Source organism: Sitophilus oryzae, unplaced genomic scaffold (genome assembly GCF_002938485.1).
Source record: "Sitophilus oryzae breed Bouriz unplaced genomic scaffold, Soryzae_2.0 scaffold_346_pilon_pilon, whole genome shotgun sequence".
Classification (NCBI taxonomy): domain Eukaryota; kingdom Metazoa; phylum Arthropoda; class Insecta; order Coleoptera; family Curculionidae; genus Sitophilus; species Sitophilus oryzae.
In genome coordinates, this window is record NW_022146914.1 from 30197 (window position 1) to 53505 (window position 23309).

The 23309-nt window shown below is 33.9% G+C and overlaps 1 protein-coding gene across 1 annotated transcript; it reads right to left on the minus strand.

Annotated features, from left to right (window-relative positions):
- Nucleotides 1-279: 279 nt before the first annotated feature.
- LOC115884724 lies at nt 280-22567 on the minus strand. The gene is made up of 7 exons (XM_030903368.1): nt 22344-22567; nt 18101-18202; nt 17799-18044; nt 8617-8741; nt 8332-8565; nt 4962-5806; nt 280-551 (listed from the first exon to the last, which is right to left on the minus strand). The coding sequence occupies exons 1-7, from the start codon at nt 22512-22514 to the stop codon at nt 280-282; spliced, it is 1995 nt and encodes a 664-aa protein (XP_030759228.1). The 5' UTR covers nt 22515-22567.
- Nucleotides 22568-23309: the final 742 nt, after the last annotated feature.

A 23309-nucleotide genomic window follows, 5' to 3' on the forward strand; every position in this document is an offset into this window, starting at 1 on the left:
TATCTAATCTTTTGTGCATTCGATGCATAAAATAAAAACTGCGGGGCATTAGCTTTAGAAATACGTCTAATTCTATCCAACGAAGAGATCTGTTGCGGGATATAAGGGGGAACGCAAACTGCACTCTGCTCAGGAATAATCTTACGTGGAACAAAGTTTATATCTTCTGGATCACGCCAAGAATAATTTATGGAACAATTTTTATTTATACGGCATCCGTATCCATTTGAGTAGGATTTTCATTGTTAAGTTCATTTCACTTTCTGACGGCAGTCTCGTTTAATTTATTACATTATCATTATCTTGCACAGAAGTTTGGTTGTTATCTACATCAGGTTCATCTTCACTTTCTGATAAATTATCATTTAGTTTTGCGCGTTTTATTTTCTTTGAGCCCGAGTTTACTTCCTCTTCAGAATCTGAGCTGTGACTTGAGGCTTCATACTCAGACTCGCTACCAGGAAACGGTTCCTCTTCCGAAACTTCCGATTCTATATCCGAAGGGTGATTTATGAGCCAATCCAACTCTTTCTCGGTCAATTTACGTTTTACTGGAAAAGAACTTTTCATTACTAAAAAGGGTCATATATGTTTCCAAGAAAGAATACAGATGGGACAAATATGTCCCATTGCGCCTAATTTCATAATTTTATAGAAACAAACTAGATATTTTTGTACAGATTATTACTAAAACTTACAGGGACCATTGTTGAAAGTAATTTATGACTTTTTTAGTTATAAATATATAAATAATATGCTTCCTGTAGCAGTAAAGAAAGAACTAGTATAGGTAGGATGGTTTACTATAATCGCCATATGTAATGATGGAAACGCGCATGCCTCGACTACTAGAGAATAATGGCAGAATACACGTTGATGCCGGGTGGGACACAACATATAGCAATTTAAATAGGCATTTGAGACCACTAGGACATAAAAATATTTTTATGGGACTTATATAACCCATTAGGCGCGAAAGGGTTAAATATACCACCATTATTTCTGACCAAAAATTAGTTAATTACATACTTTTAAATTGTTTTAATTAATAAAGTATTCTAAATAAATGTGGATTTGGCTCAGAAATCAATATAATAATAAGTTATGAAAATGAACGTCTCTGTTCTTATAAATAAGCATACGTCAAAAGATGAAATCAAAATTTATAAGGTGTTACTTTTTACCACACTGTCTAATACACACACAAAATTCAGTTTTTTAGTATTCGGAGCAATTATTATTAATCAACGTAAACAGTCAATTAGTGTAGTTTGAATACTGGGATCATATTAATTGGTCCTCTTTAACAAAAAAAAAAATATTTAAACATTTTTTTTATTTTTTAATGAAATAAGCGAACTATATCGACAATATTAGTATCTGTACTATGTGAAAATTTGTTACATATTTAAAAATGATCTAAAATGTCAATATTCCATGGGTATAGTGATAATGAGGTATAAATTATAAGAAAATGCATTTTCTACGAAAAGTTGAAGAGATGGGTAAAAAATGGTACAATACAATTTGATAGACAATTACATTGTACATCTGATTCACGTAAAATATATAGAGTGTTCTATTTAAATTAACAAGTTATTGCCGTTTATAGCTAGTAATTATTTACTATAAATTTTTTGGACACTCTGTATAAGGTAGTAAAATTTTTATTATTGCAACACAATATCTGATCAATAAATAATCTTCAGTAAATATTTAGTATTAAAAACTTAGACACCCTTGGAGAAATGAAGCTTTAATATTTTTACTGCAATTTCATAAAATCGAAAATATTTCAAAAACGGTAACGTTTAAATGTGATAAACCTTAATCAAATTTACCTTTATTTTAATCGTAGAATCTAAAACAGAATAATATACAGGGAGTTCCATTTAAAAATACACAACTATAATATTTTTGACTTATTTGGGACACTCTGTATCTTGTAAAAATATTGTTGCGGACCCGTGCCGTGTGAACTCAGCCTTAGGCCTGGCCACTCGCCTATGACTCATACGCCCAGCGATGCCGACGTTCTAGAACGAATAAGAATTGACTAGACAAATCTGGATTGTCTATTTCTCTCCTATACAGGGTGTCCCAGAAATAAGTGCAGATATTTTAACTGGTAGTATAGTTCAACCCCAGAAACACGCCTATGAGTTTTTTTTGCGAAAAAAAAATGTTGAAAATTTAAAATTTTTCTTGACATTTTCCGGGAAATTTGAAAAAACTTTTTAGTGCCACTTGTTTATTCACCTGAGATTTCTCTACGGTGTATCTAAACCATGCAGTGTTGTAACCTCCTATGTTATCCACATTCTACATAGTTCTACATTTATAAATTCATAGAAAAATTTCTACTCAAAATTAAGAATGTTAAATTTTCATCAGTGCTCATTATTAATAATTATTATAGAAAAAACACATTAATTATTTTTAGTACTTACCCTTTCAATGAAAACTTAACAAAACCACCGAAAATTAACTAAAACATTACGTTTATGACGTTTACGAAAATGATTCATCATATTATTCACAACCAGGTCACAAAAAGAAATTCCTAAAATGTTTATCGTAATTTAGAATTCAATATTTGTTTTCTTTCATGTTTCTCTGTTTTTATTTGAACCACTGATTTACAAAACACCTTGAAAAGCGCATTACTTTGAATACCGTCTCTTATCGCCACTTTACGAACTACTTTCAATTTAAGACATGTTTCACTCAACAATTTTAAATACCTATTTTATTTTTTTCGCTATTTTTCGATGTATTTTGACAGACCGACCGTCGCGCGTCGGCCAAGAGTGCCACGTGAACTGGTCCTTTGAGCCGCGCCGTCGTAGGCAGGCTTGCGTCAGACGACGATGTTAAGCAACGTTGCCGTAGTTACAACAATTTCAAATTCAAGAGATCTTCGAAGCAATCAAATTTGTATTAAATTTTAAAAATAAAACAGAGAAACATGAAAGAAACAAACAAAACGACAATGAATTGATTATTCGTCGGGCTGTTTTCAATATATTGAATTCTGAATTACGATAAACAATTTAGAAATTTCTTTTTGTGACCTTATCAATAATCAATTCATTTGTGTTTTGTTTGTTTCCTTTCATGTTTTTCTGTTTTATTTTTAAAAAAACTAACAATTTGATTGCTTCAATGTCTTGAATTTGAAGTTGGTGAAACTACGGCAACCTCGCATGCGCAAGCTCGACACGCCGGCGCGACAAAAAGCAGTGAGCAGTTACCAACCAGTGATGCGTGGCTATCTTGGCCGATGGATGTTGAACTGTTGACGGAATTGTCGAAATACATCGAAAAAAGCAACAAAATACGTATTTAAAATTGTTGAGTGTAACATGTATTTAGATTGAAAGTAGATTCGTAGTGGCGGTAAAGTAGTAATAATTCTCAACATTTATTCATTCAGAAATATATTCAAAGTAATGTGTAATGTGTGCTTTTCAAAGGTGTTTGTAAATCAATGGTTCAAATTGTGATGAAACCTATACGAAAATAATGTGTTAAGTTAAAAATGGGGACTGTTATTTTAGCAGTTTTATAATAGCACGTACAAGTAAAGCAGCACAATGAAGTGTATTTAGTTAAGTGTGTATCGAAAAAAGAGAACTGTCGCAGTTACATCGATCTGTCATAAGTATCTTTTTTAATGTTGGGTAAGGTTTTTAATTTAACTTTTAAACATTTAACTTTTTTAATTTATTTTATGTAATAATATCACAATCTTAAAAATGTAATGCATCTCTGCAAACTCCTCAGGTGTTGTGATTTTATGACTTACTTGTAAACGCATAGACTTTCTTGTCCATATGGCAACACAGTGCGTCGAATTAACTTTGAAATCCGGGCTTGATCCGGGTAATTGGATGTAGTTGGCAATATCTGCCGGCGGTTCTCAAAATGTTGCGATTATTTTTTTAAATTTTCAAAGTTAAATAACTCAGTTATTTTCAATTTATTTTAAAAATGGTAAAGAGAAAATATGTTTATTTTGGCCAGATCTACCACCTCTTAAAATATCTGCACTCATTTCTGGGACACCCTGTATAAGCAGACGCCTGGAGCCTAAGAAAGACAGAGATAAATAACCGATCGACGCGTATAGTTACAATCGCCGCGCTAATTCAAAATAAATTTCTGTTAGATAAATAATTAGATAAATTGTAAATAAGTTATAAATAGTTCTTTAAGTCTTTTAATCGTTATTGTTTTTGTTAATTAGTGTTAAATAAATTGTGTTTAAACAAATTGTGACTTTCTATCCATACGGAACCGACGAAAAACGTAACAATATTTTTAAATTGTAGCTCTAATAGTTCTTCAACGAACCCTAAACTTACAATTTATAAAAATCTAATTGTTTAGCTACAATACTCCGTGTCGTATGTGGTAAACAACCCTGTATATTTTGAGTTAACCTAATTATACAAATATTTTTAGAGTGAAACTTATGTTCTCAGTGAGAACAATCACTTGTTTGTGAATAAACATTAATCATTTCTAGACTAAAAAAAGATAATTACTCAATAACAGGCCATCAAATTCAACATGTCAAATGCTCTTTAGAAAACTCTTAATGGGGGGCATGCGCAAACGAAGTTTATAAGGTCTTATAAAGTCTTTATAAGCATGCAGATCAATTTGGTATTAGAACTAGTCCTAAGAATATAAATTATATATATATATATATATATATATATATATATATATATATCCTATATATCTTAGGCCCTGTTAGGACAAAGGCTAATATTCAAATCGCAGCATTTGAAGCATGAACACGAGCATTATTTTAAGTTAATTCATATTCTTGAGATTAGGACTAGTGTTACAGTTGTTAGGGTTAAGATCGGAAGTATAAAGCAACCATTAGTAACTTAATAAATTATAAAATAAAATTTATTCCGAAGATATTATTTTATAAGGTAACTTACCGCTCTGTAAGAAGTTCACAATTTCAAAAAGCGCCTGAAGAAAAGGCAAGGAAAACACATTTTTGACAGAGTCAGTTATATGATTCCTTATGGACCAAATAGTATCAAGTATTGAGGCCACTTCAAGTACCTCCCGCAACAATTTAACATCCTGTTTTTGATACTTCATTATCTCTTCAATTAGGTTATCTTTATTAATAATCCGTTTTAAAATTACAAATATTTCATTTTCTTCCATAGTATCCTCGGTGATTATTTTGTACTCTATCAATTTGTTTAGAATATTATATAGAAGACCAAAAATACATAATCTACATCCTGTATTCTTCGAATTAGAATTCTGCACCAAGGTTTCAATGTAGTGAGAAACAGAATCGATTATCTCATTTTCTGTATTATATATTCTTGTGGCATCTTTAGATTTATCTTTATTTTCTTCTAGTAGTAAATGATTTAAACTAAAACTACTTTTAGCGTATAGAGTCTTTAACTCTAGAAATTTATCACATCTTTCTTTAGGAATATTTATGTCACCATCAGGATACTGTTTCAGGATTAATGCTACCAAAATTTTAGCAAAATTAGGCTCTAGAAAACATTTAGGATCCTTAACATTTTCAAAGCTAAGCAAGCTATGAAGAAAATTAATTCTCTTAGCCTTGGTTAACTCGGCAAAATTGGTTTGTTCCAGTATTCTTTCTGTAGTGCTTAAATGGTATTTTGTTACAGTGAGAACACCTGGTTTGTATATTTGAACAGCCGATTCTAAGTCAATATAATTATTCTTAATCAATTTTTGAAGTAATATTTGTGTTTCTTCGATGCTCTGATTCAATCCAACAGCGCTAAAATACAATAAAAAAATGTACTAAAATAAAATGTATGTCCTTTATTGTAAAACACATTATGCACCAACTCTACTAGTTTAATTTTGCTCGGAAATGAACGAGTTTAGGCTACGTTAAATAGCAATAAAGACCATTCCAAGTAGCATTTTTAGACACAAAATCGAAATAAAATCTCTGCTGAGAAACATTGCGAAACAGTTACAAAACAATGAAGGTGTTTGTGTCAAGACACAAAAGTTCTGGAATTAATTCGACACATTTTTTATACATATTTTCGTAATATAAATCGGCTTTTTGTTTTGAAACGTTTTACCACAATATGGTTTCGCTATATAAGCTATAACAATAAAGATCTCAGTGTCACACATTTTTCGAAACTTTTATGAAACAGATGTGGCTCACATTTATAAAGGCTTGGTACCCGTTTTATGCCTGAAAATTTTCCATAATTGATTTGATATTCTGTCAAGTATGAGAACATAACCTTACTTTATTGTTTGGATTCTGTTCTGCACTTTTTGTATTTAATCATTTAATTTAAGCATTCTTCAAGTTTTTATAGTACTATAATTAAAAATTTTATAATTATTTATTATACGCATTACAGAGATGGTTTTATGAATAAATGTAATAATAGCCACTACCCATACCCAAGAGGAGACAGAAGAAAAATGTTACCAGCAAAAGTTTTGTTTTCACTTTTTTCCACAATGTATTACATGTTTTTATGTTTTAATTGTTATATAATAAGTAAATAAAAGTGTTTTAATTATTTTTACCAGAAGTTTTGATTGGCGTTGTTGACAGGCGACTAGTCCAACATTTCTACACAGATTTGGAAATATTTTGGAAACATAGGTTTCCATTTACTGTCGATTCATTTTCGAAACACGAGTTTCTCTCTTTTTAGACACAAATATGATATACTGCAGATGATTTGTGTCCGACTCCATGCCAATTTTATAAAATAATGAATTAAAATTCTGCCATGTTGGCTAGCGCTAGCGTTTTTAATTAAAAATATGGTTTTTATCGGTTGTTGAACTTTTAAACTCATAATAACGCGTTCTACTTACATTAATTTATATATTTTTATTTTCAGAACCATGAAATGGAAGTAGAAATAACAATCTATATTTCAAATAAAAAATATTTTGTAGCAATAAATAATGATATATAGAAGAGGCATTAAAAATGTGAAAGTACATTATTAAACTAAACGATAAATTTGCTTTTGCCAGACATTTTTTGCGCGAGAAAACCTAAAAACAAAGATCTTAAGACAAAAAAAATTATGACGGAGGTCGACATTGTTGATGGTTGTTTTTATTTTGAAACCTACACACAGACAGACTATTTTAGTTTGGTATTATGTTTTTTTTTCACATTTAGAAACAGTGGCTGTCGAAAACGGAAACATCTTGGACTCAAATTGCAAAAAATGTTTCAAAACATTTCCTCTAAAAGTTTTAATTCCGCATCCAAACATTTCAGGAAAGGCTAGTGCCACCACATTGGAAACACATGTAATAAAGCCATAAGTTCTGCCGCTCAAAATGTTTTATGATCATGGTAGCTTTGATTTGGACAAAAAAAATTAAAAATTCTAATGTGAATTATAATAAAAATTCTTTACATCATCTAACCTACTTTGCAGTAATACCATACAAACGAAAAAGAGAACGGCGTCAAAGACGAATGACAATCTATGATATACTTGGCGAGGTCAAGCCCTAGACGTCATTACTTGCAGGGTACTCTTCTTCATTTTTAACGGCGCTTACTGCCAGTTGGCCTTAAGGAAGTTGTAATTTATTTTTTTATTGAGTAAAAATGAGTTTTAAATGGTTTAAATTTAAAGAAAAAATATTTTTTTTGGAAATAGATTTGTGTTCTGGAAACATTCTATCCTTTTTTAATCTTTCTATAATTAGTGTTAGGTTTGACAAGCTTTCTGCCAATTTTTAGTAAATGAGAGTCTAGAGATTTACCTCGCCAATATTATCAATTGTCATTCCTCAGCCGTTTTTGACGCCATTTTTTTTAACATACGGTACTTGTCCACTCACATGAAAATGCCCTATATAAATAATATGATTAGGTATTTTGACCTCTCCTAAAATGTTCAAATCTTAGTTATTTTAAATAACCCTACCTTTATTATTTAAAAATTAATAGGCTAATAAAATTGATTTTCAACAATATCATATATCATTATTTATTGTTATGCTCTTAAACCAAAACCGTCAGTTTTTTCAGTATAGCAGTTTAAAAAAATCTATTATACAGTATGTCCCCGGATTGTTTTTACAAGAGAAAAAAAACTTTTTTATTATTGACATTTTGAGAAAAATATTCTTCATAAAAAATGTTGCTTGTTCTAAAAAGGTTAATCCCGTTTACACTTTTCCAAATTTCGCTACCTACCGTTTTAGAGAAAATTAAAAAAAAACAAGCTTCAAAGTAAAAATAATTAAAGACATTAAATAAGTACGTAGAACATTCGGTAGAACAAAATTTACCTCAAAGTTGATTCCCCTATAAGCCTCCAGATACTATCAATTTCATCTTTGCTATCAAAGTTCAACCGATTCTGTACATCTATCAGTATTCCTTGACATTCATATATGTAATTGGTAGTGTTAGTATCTTTTTCTTCACACTGCAGAGAATGAAGTAGTTTTAATAGCTGTAGAAATAGATTCCCATCGATCACTTCGGGATATTTGTCTAATAAAGCACCAGTAAGTTTAATCCTGAAAATGTATTATAAATATAAAAAAAAATAAATAAATAATTTCCATTACCAGATCCAACTTTTAGTCGCTTGAATTTCTTGAACAAAAAATTCAAAAGTCATCTCAAGTTTTATTCTCTTCTGGGGATGCTCTGAAGGATCAGAAGAAGGTATATGTTCCTTATAATTAAGCAACTAAAAATATTTATTTAAATAAAGTAGTTGTTAGTTATTTTGGAAACATACAGGATGTTTGCCAAAACGTATGCCATCTCTTGTGGGAGGAGATTCCTCACGTAAAAATAAGATTAATTTTTATATCAACATTCCCATTCTGCTTTGTTTCGTAGCTAAAGGAGGTTCAAGTCTTATTTTTTTATTTATTATAATTTTCTTCCAAGTGCTTTTAGCGATCGAATGAAATTTTGAGGGTAAAAATTACTATAAGTGAGACATATTTTAATGCAAAAAGTCTCTACATATACCAGGAACATGCATATGGGTTATCACTGGAATATTTTTTTCGAGGGGCAAACCGCTGCCAAAAATGGTGTACAATAAATACCAATTTTGGAAAAAAAAAACAAAAATACCAAATTATTTCCACAAAATAGCTAACCTAAAAATACCTAACCAAATTAGAACCAAAAATACCAAATTAGTACCAAAGTCTGTCTTAAGCAGCATGTTTAAAAATTTGTTTGCTGGCATTGATTCTGGCTTATTCTCATCAGGTTCATTCTCGGGTTCAGTTAGACAAACCATCATCGTTTCTTTAAGAGCTTTCGATGTTTCTCCATTTTCCTTAAGAATAAAATAATTTATTTTCTCTAATATCGAAATAAAGTTGGTTACAAGAGGTTGATTATACTGAAACTTTTCAATTTTTCTTTTATTCCTTTGCGAGAGGTTGTATTTTGTAGACTTCCAAATTGAATTATTGCTTGTTGACGGTAAGGTTGAAGCGGCAGCTGATAATGGTAGTAAAGGGGTAACATCGGGGAGATAATTATTATTGCTTGTGGATGGTATGGCTAAAGTGGCTGAGGTATGGCTAAAGTGGACTGATAAGGGTAGTTCCGAGGCTAGTTTAGTTGGGGGGATAATTACGCATTCTAGTATTTTTACATTAGGATTTCTTTGATTACAGGGAGCTTCACATATTTGATTAAGGAGTACAATTTTGCTACATGAGGGTTTGCATGCCTCTGTAATTTCCTCGGTATTTTCCGTAGAAGGCTCGGTAGAAGGCTTTTTTAGAAATGAAGTTATTTTTGGTTGTGCCTCAGAGGTATTTGAAGGATTATTGCTTACCTCTGATTTAACCTCGGATTAACATATTATAACTACGATTATTAATAATTTTTGGTATAAAGAATTTATTTGTTATATCAAAATGCTTTATCCAGTGTGTTTGAAAATTTGAGCTTACCCAGCGTGCCGTTGTAACTCTTTTGTTTTTGTGGTTTTTGTAGAAGGATGATATTTTATTTGTTAAAGTTACTTGCTTTTTACAAAAGCAGGTTATTTTTTGCATATTAAAGTCGATCCCGAAATCGAGCTTGCCTCGAAGTTTGCAGTAGAATTTGGAAGTAAAATTGATGTGCTAAAAATAATGTTATTAAACAGACTATTGCAGTTTAGAGTGCTCCAGAGTTCATCACCAATTTTTGGCTTTAACCATTGCTTTAGTATTTTATAAACTATATTATTTTCTTGGGTATAATCAGTTTCCAAAACATGTAGAGTGGTATCTTCTGAGACATCCAGAACTAGACAAGGTGCTTTGACAAACCTTTAGATTCCAGATATTTTTCAGTATTAGCTTTAGATGTACTTGGGGCTAGAAATATAGATATTTTTCAGTATTAGCTTTAGATGCAAATGGGCTAGAAATGATGAAATCAGCTTCCCGGCTGTCATCGCCACGTGCGTCTAATCCAGCGTTGCCAGATGTCCAACAAAATATCTGTTTAATGCCAGTTTAATACCAAATAAAAACAGTTTATTACCAAATAATACCAGTTTATTACCAAATAATACCAGTTTATTACCAAATAATACCAAATTAGTACCAAAAATACCAAAAAAATACCAGTATTACCAAGTGCTTGTACAATAAATACCACCAGCGGTTTGCCCCTCGATTTTTCTAAAACATGTGCGCTACTGACTTTTTTTCTATTAGTTAAATTGTGTAGGCCGTTCAATGCATATTGGAAGGTGTATATTAATATTTAGTCGATTTTGGTATCCTTAATAATAATAATTAAGCTCCAACCGAACCTGGATTTTTAGTCTCGGCCGAGACCGAGACCGAGAGAAAAAGAGACCGAGACACGATGCAATATTTATTCAATAGTTTATTATATGAAAAAACATCTGATAATAATGTAATACAAACGTTATTTTCATGCAGAAACGGTTTTATTGGTATTTAATAAATAGTTTATTATATGTATTGTTGCGAGCCGGTGTGGACTCGACCTAACCTCACAATATGGCCCGTCCTCGGATGACCTTAACATCGCACAGACACCGCAATGATTCATTCGTTCGAGAAGAATCGAGACCCACTAGAATGGACTCGTACATACGAGAACATTCGAAAACCTTCTCTATGCGCCTAACGATCTTTGGACTATTCTAGATTTCTTTACCTGTCGGTATAAGAGCCGGCGGCAGTGGACTAGAGAGGGCAGTTATAAATACACAGTTGACGCGCTAAAATTAAAATAAATTCTTAGATTATAAATCGTTTGTAAATAGTTCTATAAGTCTTTTATCGTTATTATTTTGTTTCGTGAGTGTTAAATAAATAGTGTTTAAATAAATTGTGACTTTCTATCCACGGAACCGACGAAAAAAAAAAAAACATGTGAGTGGTGTGCCAAGTGTGGCGTGTGTGATAGACTAGAAGAATAAAAAGACTGACCATAGCTCTGAAAAAATTGTTGAAAGACTTGAAAGTGTCCGAACTGAAATGCATATTGGAAGAGAGAGAGTGCAAGACAGATGGAAAGAAAAGCATTGTGCAAGCTAGACTGAGAGACGTTTTGGTGGAGGAAGGTGAGGATCCTGACATATTTACTTGCTGAGCTGGAGAGGGCCTTGACTCGTCATTGGGGTACAAAAATTAGATGACAACTTGAACAATTTGAATAGTAAAATAATTGACTTGGAAGTTAATTTAGAAGAGAAAATCAGTGATAAAATTAATATTTTGGAAGATAAGATCTTAGAAAATTCTAGACATACAGGCCAGCTTTAATAATAAAATACTTAATTTAGAAGAAAAGATAACAGAAAATTCAGGGAATTAGAAGAAAAGATTATAGAGAATTCTACAGAGCTACAAGACAAAATAACACAAATTGAGGATGATGTAAATAAAAAAATCGAAATTTTAAAACAAAAGAAATAGAAAAGGCCAATTCACCAAATGTCAAGAAACATCGCAGGCACCGAAACTAGTCGAAAATAAGTATATCTCAAAGTCAGTTATTAAGCCTCCACAGTTTGACGGAAAACCGCTTGGGCCAATTATTTTTGCCGGTTTGAGGCCGCTGCGAGCGAACGGATGGACAATCGCTGAAAAGGCTACCGCTTTGACTGTCGCACTGCGGGGAGATGCGACTGATATTCTGCAGACATTGTCACTATCGGAACAGGGAGATTATCAACAACTGGTACGACATTTACAAATGAGGTACGGCCAAGCTCATTTGGAACATGTCTATCATTTCCAGCTAAAAATCGCATTCAAAAGCCAAATGAGTCTCTGCAGGAGTTTGAAGCCGACGTAGCCGCCTCGTTCGCCTTGCGTACCCTGCTACGCCAGAGAATGTTATGGAGCAGTTGGCAGTACAGGCATTCTCCGACGGCTTACGTGATAACGAAACGAGACAAGCACTTCTCCTAACCCACCCAACGCACTTGGTGGATGCTTTAGCATGTGCCCTAGAATTTGAGGCCGCGAAACAAAGTTCTCGGTCTCTAGTGAGAATACGGGCGGTCAACCAATGTTCCGACGAATCCGCGGAAAGCATTGTGCGGAAAGTCATGGAGGAGTACATGGGCAGGAAAGGACCGACTTGTTGCTGGAATTGCGGCCAGGCAGGACTCGTAAGAAGTCACTGTAAAGAAAAAGACGTGGACCCGGTTTCGCCAAGTTTCGAATCAAAGGGACACATATCGAACAGTACCCAACAGGTTCCAACGAAAGCTGCTCAAGTCGCATCGCTACAACATAAGTTCAACAGCATTTTTTGTGGATGGTTTCGTGGATGGAGAGTTACGGACCATGCTTTTGGATAGGTGCACGACCGAAACGATCATCAGGCCGGATATGCTTAAAACATCAAAAAGGATTAAAACAACACAATGGCGACTACGTACGGCTACAGGAAGCTCCGCTCTCATCCATGGAGAGGTAGATCTTAATTTTATTATCGGAAGCACCTGTTTCAATCATCGAGTGTTAGTAGCAGACATCGAAGATGAACTTATTCTCGGAATGGACATCATGACCACTAGAGGTTTTGAACTAAACCTCAGAAGAATTTTGAAAATAAATGAAGAAGAAGTGGTTCTGCATCGAAAATGTGAGGAGACGCTTCGCGTGGTGGTAGCAGAAGATGTTTCGATCCCTGAGAGCTGTGAGATATTTTTGGATAATAGTTGCCTAGAAGGAAAAATGAATAATGGGAGTATTATTCTTTTGGAGCCAAGGAACCATGACAGCGAAATAGGACGAGGATCGCTGTTGGAAAAGGCCTGCTACGAGCGAAGAAAACTGTACCAGTGAGTAATAGACACGAATTATTATTCTGTATCCTTGAAGAAGGGAACCCTGTTAGGTTACTGTTGTTCGGTCTCCTCAGTCATTCGAAGCGTAGAAGCCTCCAAAGTTTCGATTTCAAAAATTCAGACAAAATGGTGAAGGAGTTAGTAAACGTTAAAGTATTATCTCCCGAATAGTAGAAAATTTAGAAACCTAATAATCAAGTATCAAGACGTGTTTGATAAAGGAGAAGCAGAAGGAGATAGAGGTCGTACCAATTTAGTACAACATAAAATTGACACTGGAGATGCACGACCAATCAAACCAAATCCGAGAAGACTTCCCGCTCGCCAAACGTGAAGAAGCTGACAAAAGCCTTCGAGAAATGAAAGAAGAGGGTGTCATCGAACCATCTAACAACCCGTGGACATCGCCGGTAATACTAGTAAAGAAGAAAGACGGTACCACCAGGTTCTGTGTTGATTATCAGCAGCTCAATAATGTTACCAAGAAGGATAGCTATCTCCTGCCGAGGATAGACGATACTCTAGACACACTGGCTGGGTCAACGATATTCTCTACGTTAGATCTGAGAGTGGATATTGGCAAGTCGACATGGCGCCGAAGACAGAGAGAAGACAGCGTTCTCAGTGGGCTCCGGACTGTGGCAATTTGCCGTCATGCCTTTTGGATTGTGCAACGCGCCAGCTACCTTTGAGAGAATAATGGAGTCTGTGTTAAGGGACTATCCTGGACTACCTGTTTAGTGTACCTGGATGACATCATAGTAGTTGGGAAATCCTTTGACCATCATCTGAAGAATTTGGAAGAAGTTTTCAAGCGACTAGGGAGTTCTGGTTTGAAACTTAGCCCCTAGAAATGTCATCTGTGTCTAGAAAAGGTACACTACTTGAGCCATGTAGTCTCCTCCCAGGGAGTTGCGGTAGATCACAGGAGACCAAGACAGTGGAAGAGTGGCCGATACCTAAAGATAAACATAAACTACGAAGCTTTTTGGACTATGCACATACTATCGACGCTATGTACAGGGTTTCGCCACCATCGCAAAACCATTGACCAGACTTACCGAAGGCGAGAGGCGTTTCTCTTGGGACTCAGATTCTGACGAGGCATTCAGAAAGTGAAGAAGGCCTGACTAGTGCGCCCATTCTTAGCTACCCTCTTGGCAGCGGAAACTTTATATTGGATGCCGACGCTAGCAATGTTGCATTAGGTGCTGTTCTGTCTCAGATCCAGGATGGTCAGAAAAAGTCATTGGTTATTTAGTAAGACCTTGTCAAAACCGGGAAGGAACTACTGTGTAACCAGACGAGGATTACTAGCAGTAGTTAAAGCAGTGGAACACTTCTACAAGTTTCTCTATGGAAGAAAGTTCTTGTTAAGAACAGACCATGCTGCTTTGAAATGGCTGTTGCAGTTTAAGAATCCTGAAGGGCAGGTAGCTAGATGGATTGAACGATTACAAGATTTGACTTCGACACAGAACATCGAGCTGGGGCAATCCATCGAAATGCCGACGCACTTTCCAGAAGACCTTGCGCTAGGACTGTAAGCATTGTTCCCGAGCAGAAGAGAAAGAAGTGAAACTCCTAAGAACAACTGTGGTTAATGATAGTTGGCAAGCCGAAGATCTTGCAAATGACCAAACCAGTGACCCAGAATTAGGTTTAGTAATTAACTGGAAAAACACAGGCCAAGACCAACGTGGGAAGAAATTTGCAGATATTCGCCGAACGTAAAATCGTACTGGGCCCAGTGGAATTCCTTGGTATAGATAACGGACTACTTCGCCGTGTGATCGAGATTCCGGAGGGACAAGAAGAGAGATGGCAGATCGTCATTCCAAGAAGAGGGTCCCAGAAGTCTTGGAGGAAGTTCACAATGGAACCAGCGGAGGACATCTTGGTTTTACCAAGACACTTGGCAAGCTGCGTGACGGTTCTACTGGGTGAACTGCAAAGAAGATGTGAGGCCTGGTGTAAGAAATGTGACAATTGCGCAGCCATTAATGGGCCACAAAAGCGTGGTAAAGCCCTATGCGCCAGTACAATGTTGGTAGTCCTTTCGAACGAATAGCGATCGACGTGGCTGGTCCTTTCCGGAGACGAACGATGGCAACAAATACATTGTGGTAGTAATGGATTACTTCAGCAAATGGGTCGAGGCCTACGCGTTGCCAAATCAAGAAGCGTCCACGATTGCTGATGCCTTTGTTAAAGAATGGATCTGCAGGTTTGATGTTCCCATGGAGCTTCATTCAGATGAGGGAAGAAACTTTGAGTCGAATCTGTTCAAAGGCGTCTGTGAAGTCCTGAACATCCGCAAGACCAGGACGACTGCTCTACATCCACAATCCGATGGGATGGTTGAACACATGAACAGAACTATCAACCGTTATTTGGCCAAAGTAGTCTCTGACCACCAAAGAGACTGGGACAAATTTCTTCACCTGTTCCTGTTGGCCTACCGTTCATCCGTCCAAGAATCTACAGGGCAAACTCCAGCCAGCATCGTTATGGGACGGGAAGTACCCTGTGATCTGAAATTTGGTTGCCGACCGGGAGAAGAAGTCGCCGGAGAAGATTATGTCCACACTACGTCAAAGGATGGACGACATTCATCAGAGAGTCCGCCTAAATATTCAAAGTGCTAGTGACCGAATGAAGGAACACTACGACATTCAATCTGAGCATGGAGGATACCAACCAGGGAAGTCGGTGTGGCTATATAACCCGTAGAGACGTCGTGGATTATCTTCGAAGCTATAATCCTCGTGGGAAGGGCCATACGAAGTCATGGATAGAATTAATGACGTCGTATACCGTATCAGAAAATTGGCAAAAGGAAAACCGAGGGTAGTCCATTTCAACCGTTTGAGCCCCTACCAAGGCGAAATAGAAGATCGTGCTGGGACCGTGAGAACCTGCAGCTTTGATCCCCCTGATTCGGAGATGTCCTTTGGCGATTTCATGGCCCGATACAACAGCAGTGAGAAGGCTCGCTATGGTGTAACCAAAGATCAACGAGACCTCTTTTCCGTGACTCCTGATTATTCGCTCGCTCATTATGTTTGAGTTGACGTACAATCCGGAATATGATTGAAGTCTTGTTCAGATTTACGGAAATCGAGATCCTCGTTTGATGCTACAACCCAAAGCTGAGATCGGGGGAGAAAACTGTAGACTGCTATTTCTACCCAGACTTCGCAATGTACCAGGGCCAGCTTTGCAAATACCTTCATTCGGCGTATACATCTCGGGACGATCATGTGCCTAAGAAGGGGGCAATGTTGCGAGCCGGTGTGGACTCGACCTAACCTCACAATATGGCCCGTCCTCGGATGACCTTAACATCGCACAGACACCGCAAGCGTTCATTGGTTCGTTAGAGAAGAATCGAGACCCACTAGAATGGACTTGTACATACGAGAACATTCGAAAAACCTTCTCTATACGCCTAACGATCTTTGGACTATTCTAGATTTCTTTACCTGTCGGTATAAAGCCGGCGGCAGTGACCTAGAGAGGGCAGTTATAAATATACAATTGACGCGCTAAAATTCAAAATAAATTCTTAGTTATAAATCGTTTGTAAATAGTTCTATAAGTCTTTTATCGTTATTATTTTTGTTCATTAGTGTTAAATAAATAGTGTTTAAATAAATTGTGACTTTCTATCCACACGGAACCGACGAAAAAACGTAACAGTATAATATTATATTAATATATACTATAAAATTACTAATACTAATAAAATTCCTTTTTTAGTCTATGTATAGGCTAAAAAAGTATTTTTTTAGCATTGTATCCTTTCAAATTATGCAGTGTTTCATCATATTCTTTCTAAATAGTTGTTTGCTAGAGACGCTTGTTGGTGGTGCAGACTAGAAATGAATAAGTTGCTGGTTTCATTTTATTAAATGTATAACTTACATTAATAAGACACTAACATCTAACATTCCGTCGTTGTTTACGCATAGAAATACGAAGGCGATTCTTCAGCCGTCCGGGAAATCCTCTGCGTGATTCGATCAGATCATATATGGATCAGATATGATCCATTCTTTTTTTTTCGACTTCGGACGAACATTTCATTACATTCACGCATCGATAGGTGGAGCGATACGCTCAAAAATAAGCTAATTTGACGATCGTGAGCAGTCTCGGCCGTGGCCGATAATGTCGGCCTTTTTATGCCGAGACCGAGACCGAGATTTCGGCCCGATCTTTAGTCGAGAATGACTGAAACCGAGACAGAGATCTCGGTCGGACCTTAATAATAATAGTAATAACTTTGACCATCAAAGAAACTATAAAAAATTGAAGTTTTTAGCCTCCTGTGGGTATGAAACAAAGCAGAATTGGAGCTATGTTGACGCAAAATAAAATCCTTTTTTACGTGAGAGAGATGGTACGTTTTAAAAAACACCCTGTGGAAGAATTGCTCACCTGTTTGCTAACTTCAACAAATAGAGAAACAAAACTTTGTAAGAGTAGAGTAGATCTTCCATGAGGTATGAAAATCAACGTATTTTTAATTTTCTTAATTAAATTTCTGAACTTACAGATAAGTATGCTTCTTATACATCTTTTCCAGAGATCCCAACTGGAGGCTAAAGCTTGCGAGTCTCCTTCTACTACTCCATCAGGATTACGAATGGTCATTTGTAACAGACAAAAGTCCAAGAACCGTTCCTTAAAATTTAAATATTAGTGAAAGAATTGATTTCATCCAGACAGAATAAACCTACTTTCACTGCAGATTCATGGCCACTTGCATTATATAATTGTAATAATGCATAGAAAACGTCTTCTCCAAATTTTATACAAGACATTCTGTTATCTTCGACAGTCTAAAAAAATATTATATCAAATAAAAACATTTAAAAATTTTTTTTTAATTTAGTTTTATATGTAGCTTTTTCTTTATTACTTAGGAATGAGACCCAAAAGAAGCAGGTCCATGACAGACGAGACCTTTGAGACCTATTTGGTATATAATTAAAGCAAATTATGTGTTTACAACCAGCAAAGTATCTAATTTCGTAAAATTAATGTTCGTTTTATATTTCCCGCAGATTCTTCTATTTGTAAGTTCATAAATTTAGAAGGGAGGAGTTAGCTCACATAAAAAACGCTATCATCGATTTACATTAAATAGAATTTTTCTTTGATATCCTTTTATTAGCCATTGTGTGAAATAGTCCTTGTCTGCCAGCTGATTCCGGTGAATGGCTTTTATTATTAAATAAGAAACGTGTAAAAGTGTTGACAGACATTTTTCTTATTGCTAAAATACTATAATTAAAAAAAAAAAAAAAAAAAAAAAATTTTTGACCAAAAAAAAAGCAAAATACCGCCCATTCATGTCGATTGGTGGAATGTCATGTTTATTGTTTATTTATGTAAGCCGTGTCACAAGGGCAACCAAAAAATCATTAGGCTCAATCAGCGGTGAACCCAGTTATCAAAAGCGCGATATTACTCTACAAGGTGAATCTTGAATAAGAGCAAATATTTTCAGAGCTGGTAGATCTCAATAAAAAACATATATTTTCTTTTACCGTTTTCCAAGTAAGTCAAAAATAAGTTATTCAAATTTGAAAATTTAAAAGAAATTGATTTATTTTAGTCACCTGTTTTTTCTGTATTTGCATCAAATCATAGCACAGAAGAAATAACTAGTATTTGCTTCTATTAGCTTTTAGTCTTCAGCCATAGAGTAAAGCCAAACGTGGCATGGTAGGTTAAGAAATAATTATACCGTAGGTAAATTTGCGGTAAACAGGCAGTTCTAAAAAGTTTTCAAATTTTTTTTTTTATTAATAATTTCAAAAATGCACGATTTTCTACATCTTTTTTGCGAAAAAAACTCATAGATATATTCCTGTTGTCGAAATATATCACCCTTAAAAGTATTTGCACTTATTTAAGACTCACACTGTATAAAGCGTTTTCAGGAAACGCTCGCCGCGTTATTAATTGAAACATAATGCATGTAAATCTACAAAAATTTTATGGTGCAGATATCGACTTAGAGAAAAACTCGTTTGCGAGAGCGAGGATCTGCAGTACGATGAGTCAGATACAAATAGTGAGACAGAATAGTAAATATATGATATCTGTTATTGAAATAATAAAAATATATTTATAATATAATCATTATACATGATTTATCTATACTAAATGGATGAGGCGGCGAGCGTTCCCTGAAAGCGCTAGAGTATATCGCGCTTTTGATAACTATCTGCAGCTAATTTAGCCACGATCTTTTTGTCTGCCCTTTTGCATACGGCTTTTTACAATAAATAAATATGACAATTTACCAATCGGCATGCATGTATGCCATAATTTTTCATTCTTCAAATTTAAATTTTTAATAATTTTAATTTCTTGCCTCTTTCGCTTTGTTTGGCATTTTAGCGACTAGAAAAATGTCTGTCAACAATTTCCCACGTTTCTTAATAATAAAAGCTATTTTTCGCAATTACTGCTCGTGTACCTTATAATATCTTTAGTGTTAAAATTTCACCTTTTCGATTGGCCGCCCCCGCTTTAAGCCCTGGGATCGCGCTGGCAGACATGACTATTTCATAATGGCTACACAAAAAGATACTTCGCACAAAAAATTAGACATGTAACGATGGTAAGGTTTTTTATGTAGACTATTGGTAGAATATACCCTCTTCATATGTATTTTATTCATAAACATTATTTTATTTAAGGAATATACTTATTTATGCAATTAAAAAAAAGTATTTTCATTTTGTACGAAGTTAGCCTCTCATACGCCGCTGAGGCTCCAAAGGAGAACGACAGTTTTGTATTGAAATGAAATATTGTGAGCATATGTAGGTTAATTCAGAAACACTTTTTAAAAATAAAAAAGTTCTACAGGGTGTCCCAAAGTTACATATCAAAGTTGCGTTTTTTGTGAACACCCTATATATTAATTGATTTTTCGGATTTTGGAGGAAAATAAAGGTGAGTTTATAAGAAAAGTATATGACTAAAACGTAAGGTTTTGACATATTTCTACATTTTCTAGAAATAAAGAACAATTTTAAATTACAACAAAGCTACCTAAATTGAAATTGCAGTATAGCCTAATATGTAGTTAAATTAACTACTGTACTTTAAATCAAATTAAAACAATCCAAAAGTTATACAGGGTGAGACAAAATTAATATTGAACATTGGTCACCTTTAAAAGCACGTTACTCTCTTATTTTAAATGGAACGCAGTATATTCCACGATATTCAATGGAATTTATGTCTCTTCAAAATACTATTAAGGTTGCCTACCCCCCAAAGATTTTCCTAGATATTTTCATTTGCATGATTTGATCTGGGTAGATCTTTATTATTTGATAAAACCTAGGTGGCTGTGATATGTCTGACGTTAACATAGTTGTCTAATTAGTCCAATTTTAACAACTAGTTATCATTTTCTGTCAGTTAAAACAAAAAAAATTCTCAGAAATTTGCCGAAATGCAAACTTATACTACATCAGAGAGAATTGATATGACTCTATTAGTTGGTGAATGCATTCACCAATTAATAGAATACTTAAATGTTCCTGATTTTATCTAGTCTGTTTTTTATGGGGGTATGTTAATGACAGTGTTTACAAAACTCGACCATCTAGTGTCGACAACATGAGAGAAATTATTGTAGCTGCTTTTCGAGGTAGAACTCCCCATATGCCTTTTGAAATGAAAAGATAATTTTATGCAGTTAATAGGAAAGGACGCATTTTGAGCATTTGATTTCATCTAGCTAATTTTTGTCATATAATTATAGGTTTATATCTAGTTTTAATTCTGTAATAATTAAAATATGTTTTTAAACGTGTATCTTTGTACCCTAGAGTATTTTACTCTACAATCTTTAATTTTTGTTAAATTAACCATATCTACAGCCACCTAGATTTTTTTTTTCAATAATAAAGATTTACTGACCCAAAATCATAAAAATTAAAATATCTCGGAAAATATTTGTCTGGTAAACAGCCTTAATAATATTTGAATATATAAATTCCCCATTTAACACCGAAAAAATATACTGGGTGTTCATTTAAAAAGAATAACACTTTAAAAGTGACTAATTTTCCATATTAATTTTGTCTTACTCTGTATAACTTTGGAATCTTCAATTTGGTTTAACATAAAATGTTTACTGTATTAATTATCAGGCTATACAAGGTCAACAAAAATTTAGGTAGCTGTTATCCAAAATTTAAAATTTACTCTTCATTTTCTAAAATGTGAAATATGTCAAAAAATCGTTAATTTTAAGTATAGCTTCTTTAATAAAACTCACCTTTATTTTTCTAGAATCAGCCAGTAATATTGTGTTTCATAGAAAAAAACTGCAATGATGTATTTTAAAGACACCCTGTATAAAAAAAAAAAATTTATTTTTATAAAATGCTTTTAGTTAACCTACATATGCTGCCAAAATTTCATGTTGATATAAACTACTGTTCTCATTGGTATGAGAGGCGCCACCCTGTAAAAATCACTTATTTTAAATACCTATTTTCTATTTTGTATATTAAATAGAAATTTAAAAAGCATTTTCTATTTTGTAAGTTTTGTTTTTTTCTATTTGTTTGTTTGTTTTTCTATTATCTATTTTGTATTTTCATTTTAAATATATTTCAAAAACCATTTAACCCATCTCTGCACATAGGAAGTACCGTATGATCAGCGAGAAAAAACGGCGTCAGCGATGGTTATGAATGAAGATGGCTGTCATTTATATGTAAATTTATATGAAATCGTGATGTTCATTTCCCAGCCTACTGGACACCGTTTTTTCGATCATGTAATTTTTTAAAGGACAACATTTTTTCAAAACGTATTGATTAAATTACATTTAGACTTGGTTATTAGGTCTTTGCAAATATAATGCACAAATCACATATTTATGTAGGTATTCAGGCCTTCTAGAAATAAGCTTCTATTAATTAATATATCTTTAGAGCTTACATGTTTGCAGAAATATAACACAGTCTCCATCACATCATTATGTACAGATCTAGGATCATTTGGTTTAGCATCCTGACAAAATTTACTCATAAAGTAAACTGTTCTCGAAGATAACTGGGTGGCAGTCCACACAGAGGTGAATGTTTCATTAGCATCACAAAGCAATTGCATATAAGAACATCACTAGATTCCACAGCAGTAAATTCTGATTTTAATATTTCAAATACTAAAAGTGTGAAATTAATTTAGGATCACTCTAGATTTGTTTATTATTAATGACTACTTACATACAAAATCCTCTGAATCCAGATGGCCTAAACAGGTAATGTTAGGTAGAATATTATTTTTAATTCTAGCAAAAATAGATTTCTGCACATTTTCATGTTTTTCTCTTTCAAACAACCTATATATCTGATTAACTTTTGAAATATTACATTTGACACCTAAAAACAATTGAACAAAAAAAATTAAAAAAAAAAAAAAAAAAAAAAAAAAAAAAAAAAAAAAACACTTTACTTTTTCAATGTTATCTGAAATTAATCTGTCAGATTGCCAACATGTTGAGGCATCTCTATAAAGCAAGTTTTGGTATATTATGGCGAATTAGTTTTATTTTGCTAACAATCTTAAAACTTAACCCGGAACTGTAAACTTGTTTATATAACATTCTGAGAGCAACAGTTATTGTACCATATCAGTATCGCATCATATCGTTCTATTACAAGTATTCATAAATTATTTACTTAAATGGATTGAGAAAAAAACTCATCAACGATATGTATTGTTCTCTATATTTCCTTCATAACTATAATAATGGTAGGGTATGATGGAGAGCTGACTTATAATCAAATTTACTTCAGTAAGCATTTTTCAAAATTTTAATATATTTTTTTTTTTTTTTTTTTTTTTTTTTTTTTTTTTTTATTTAAATATTTTCTATACAGTTTTAAACCATTATTGCATTGG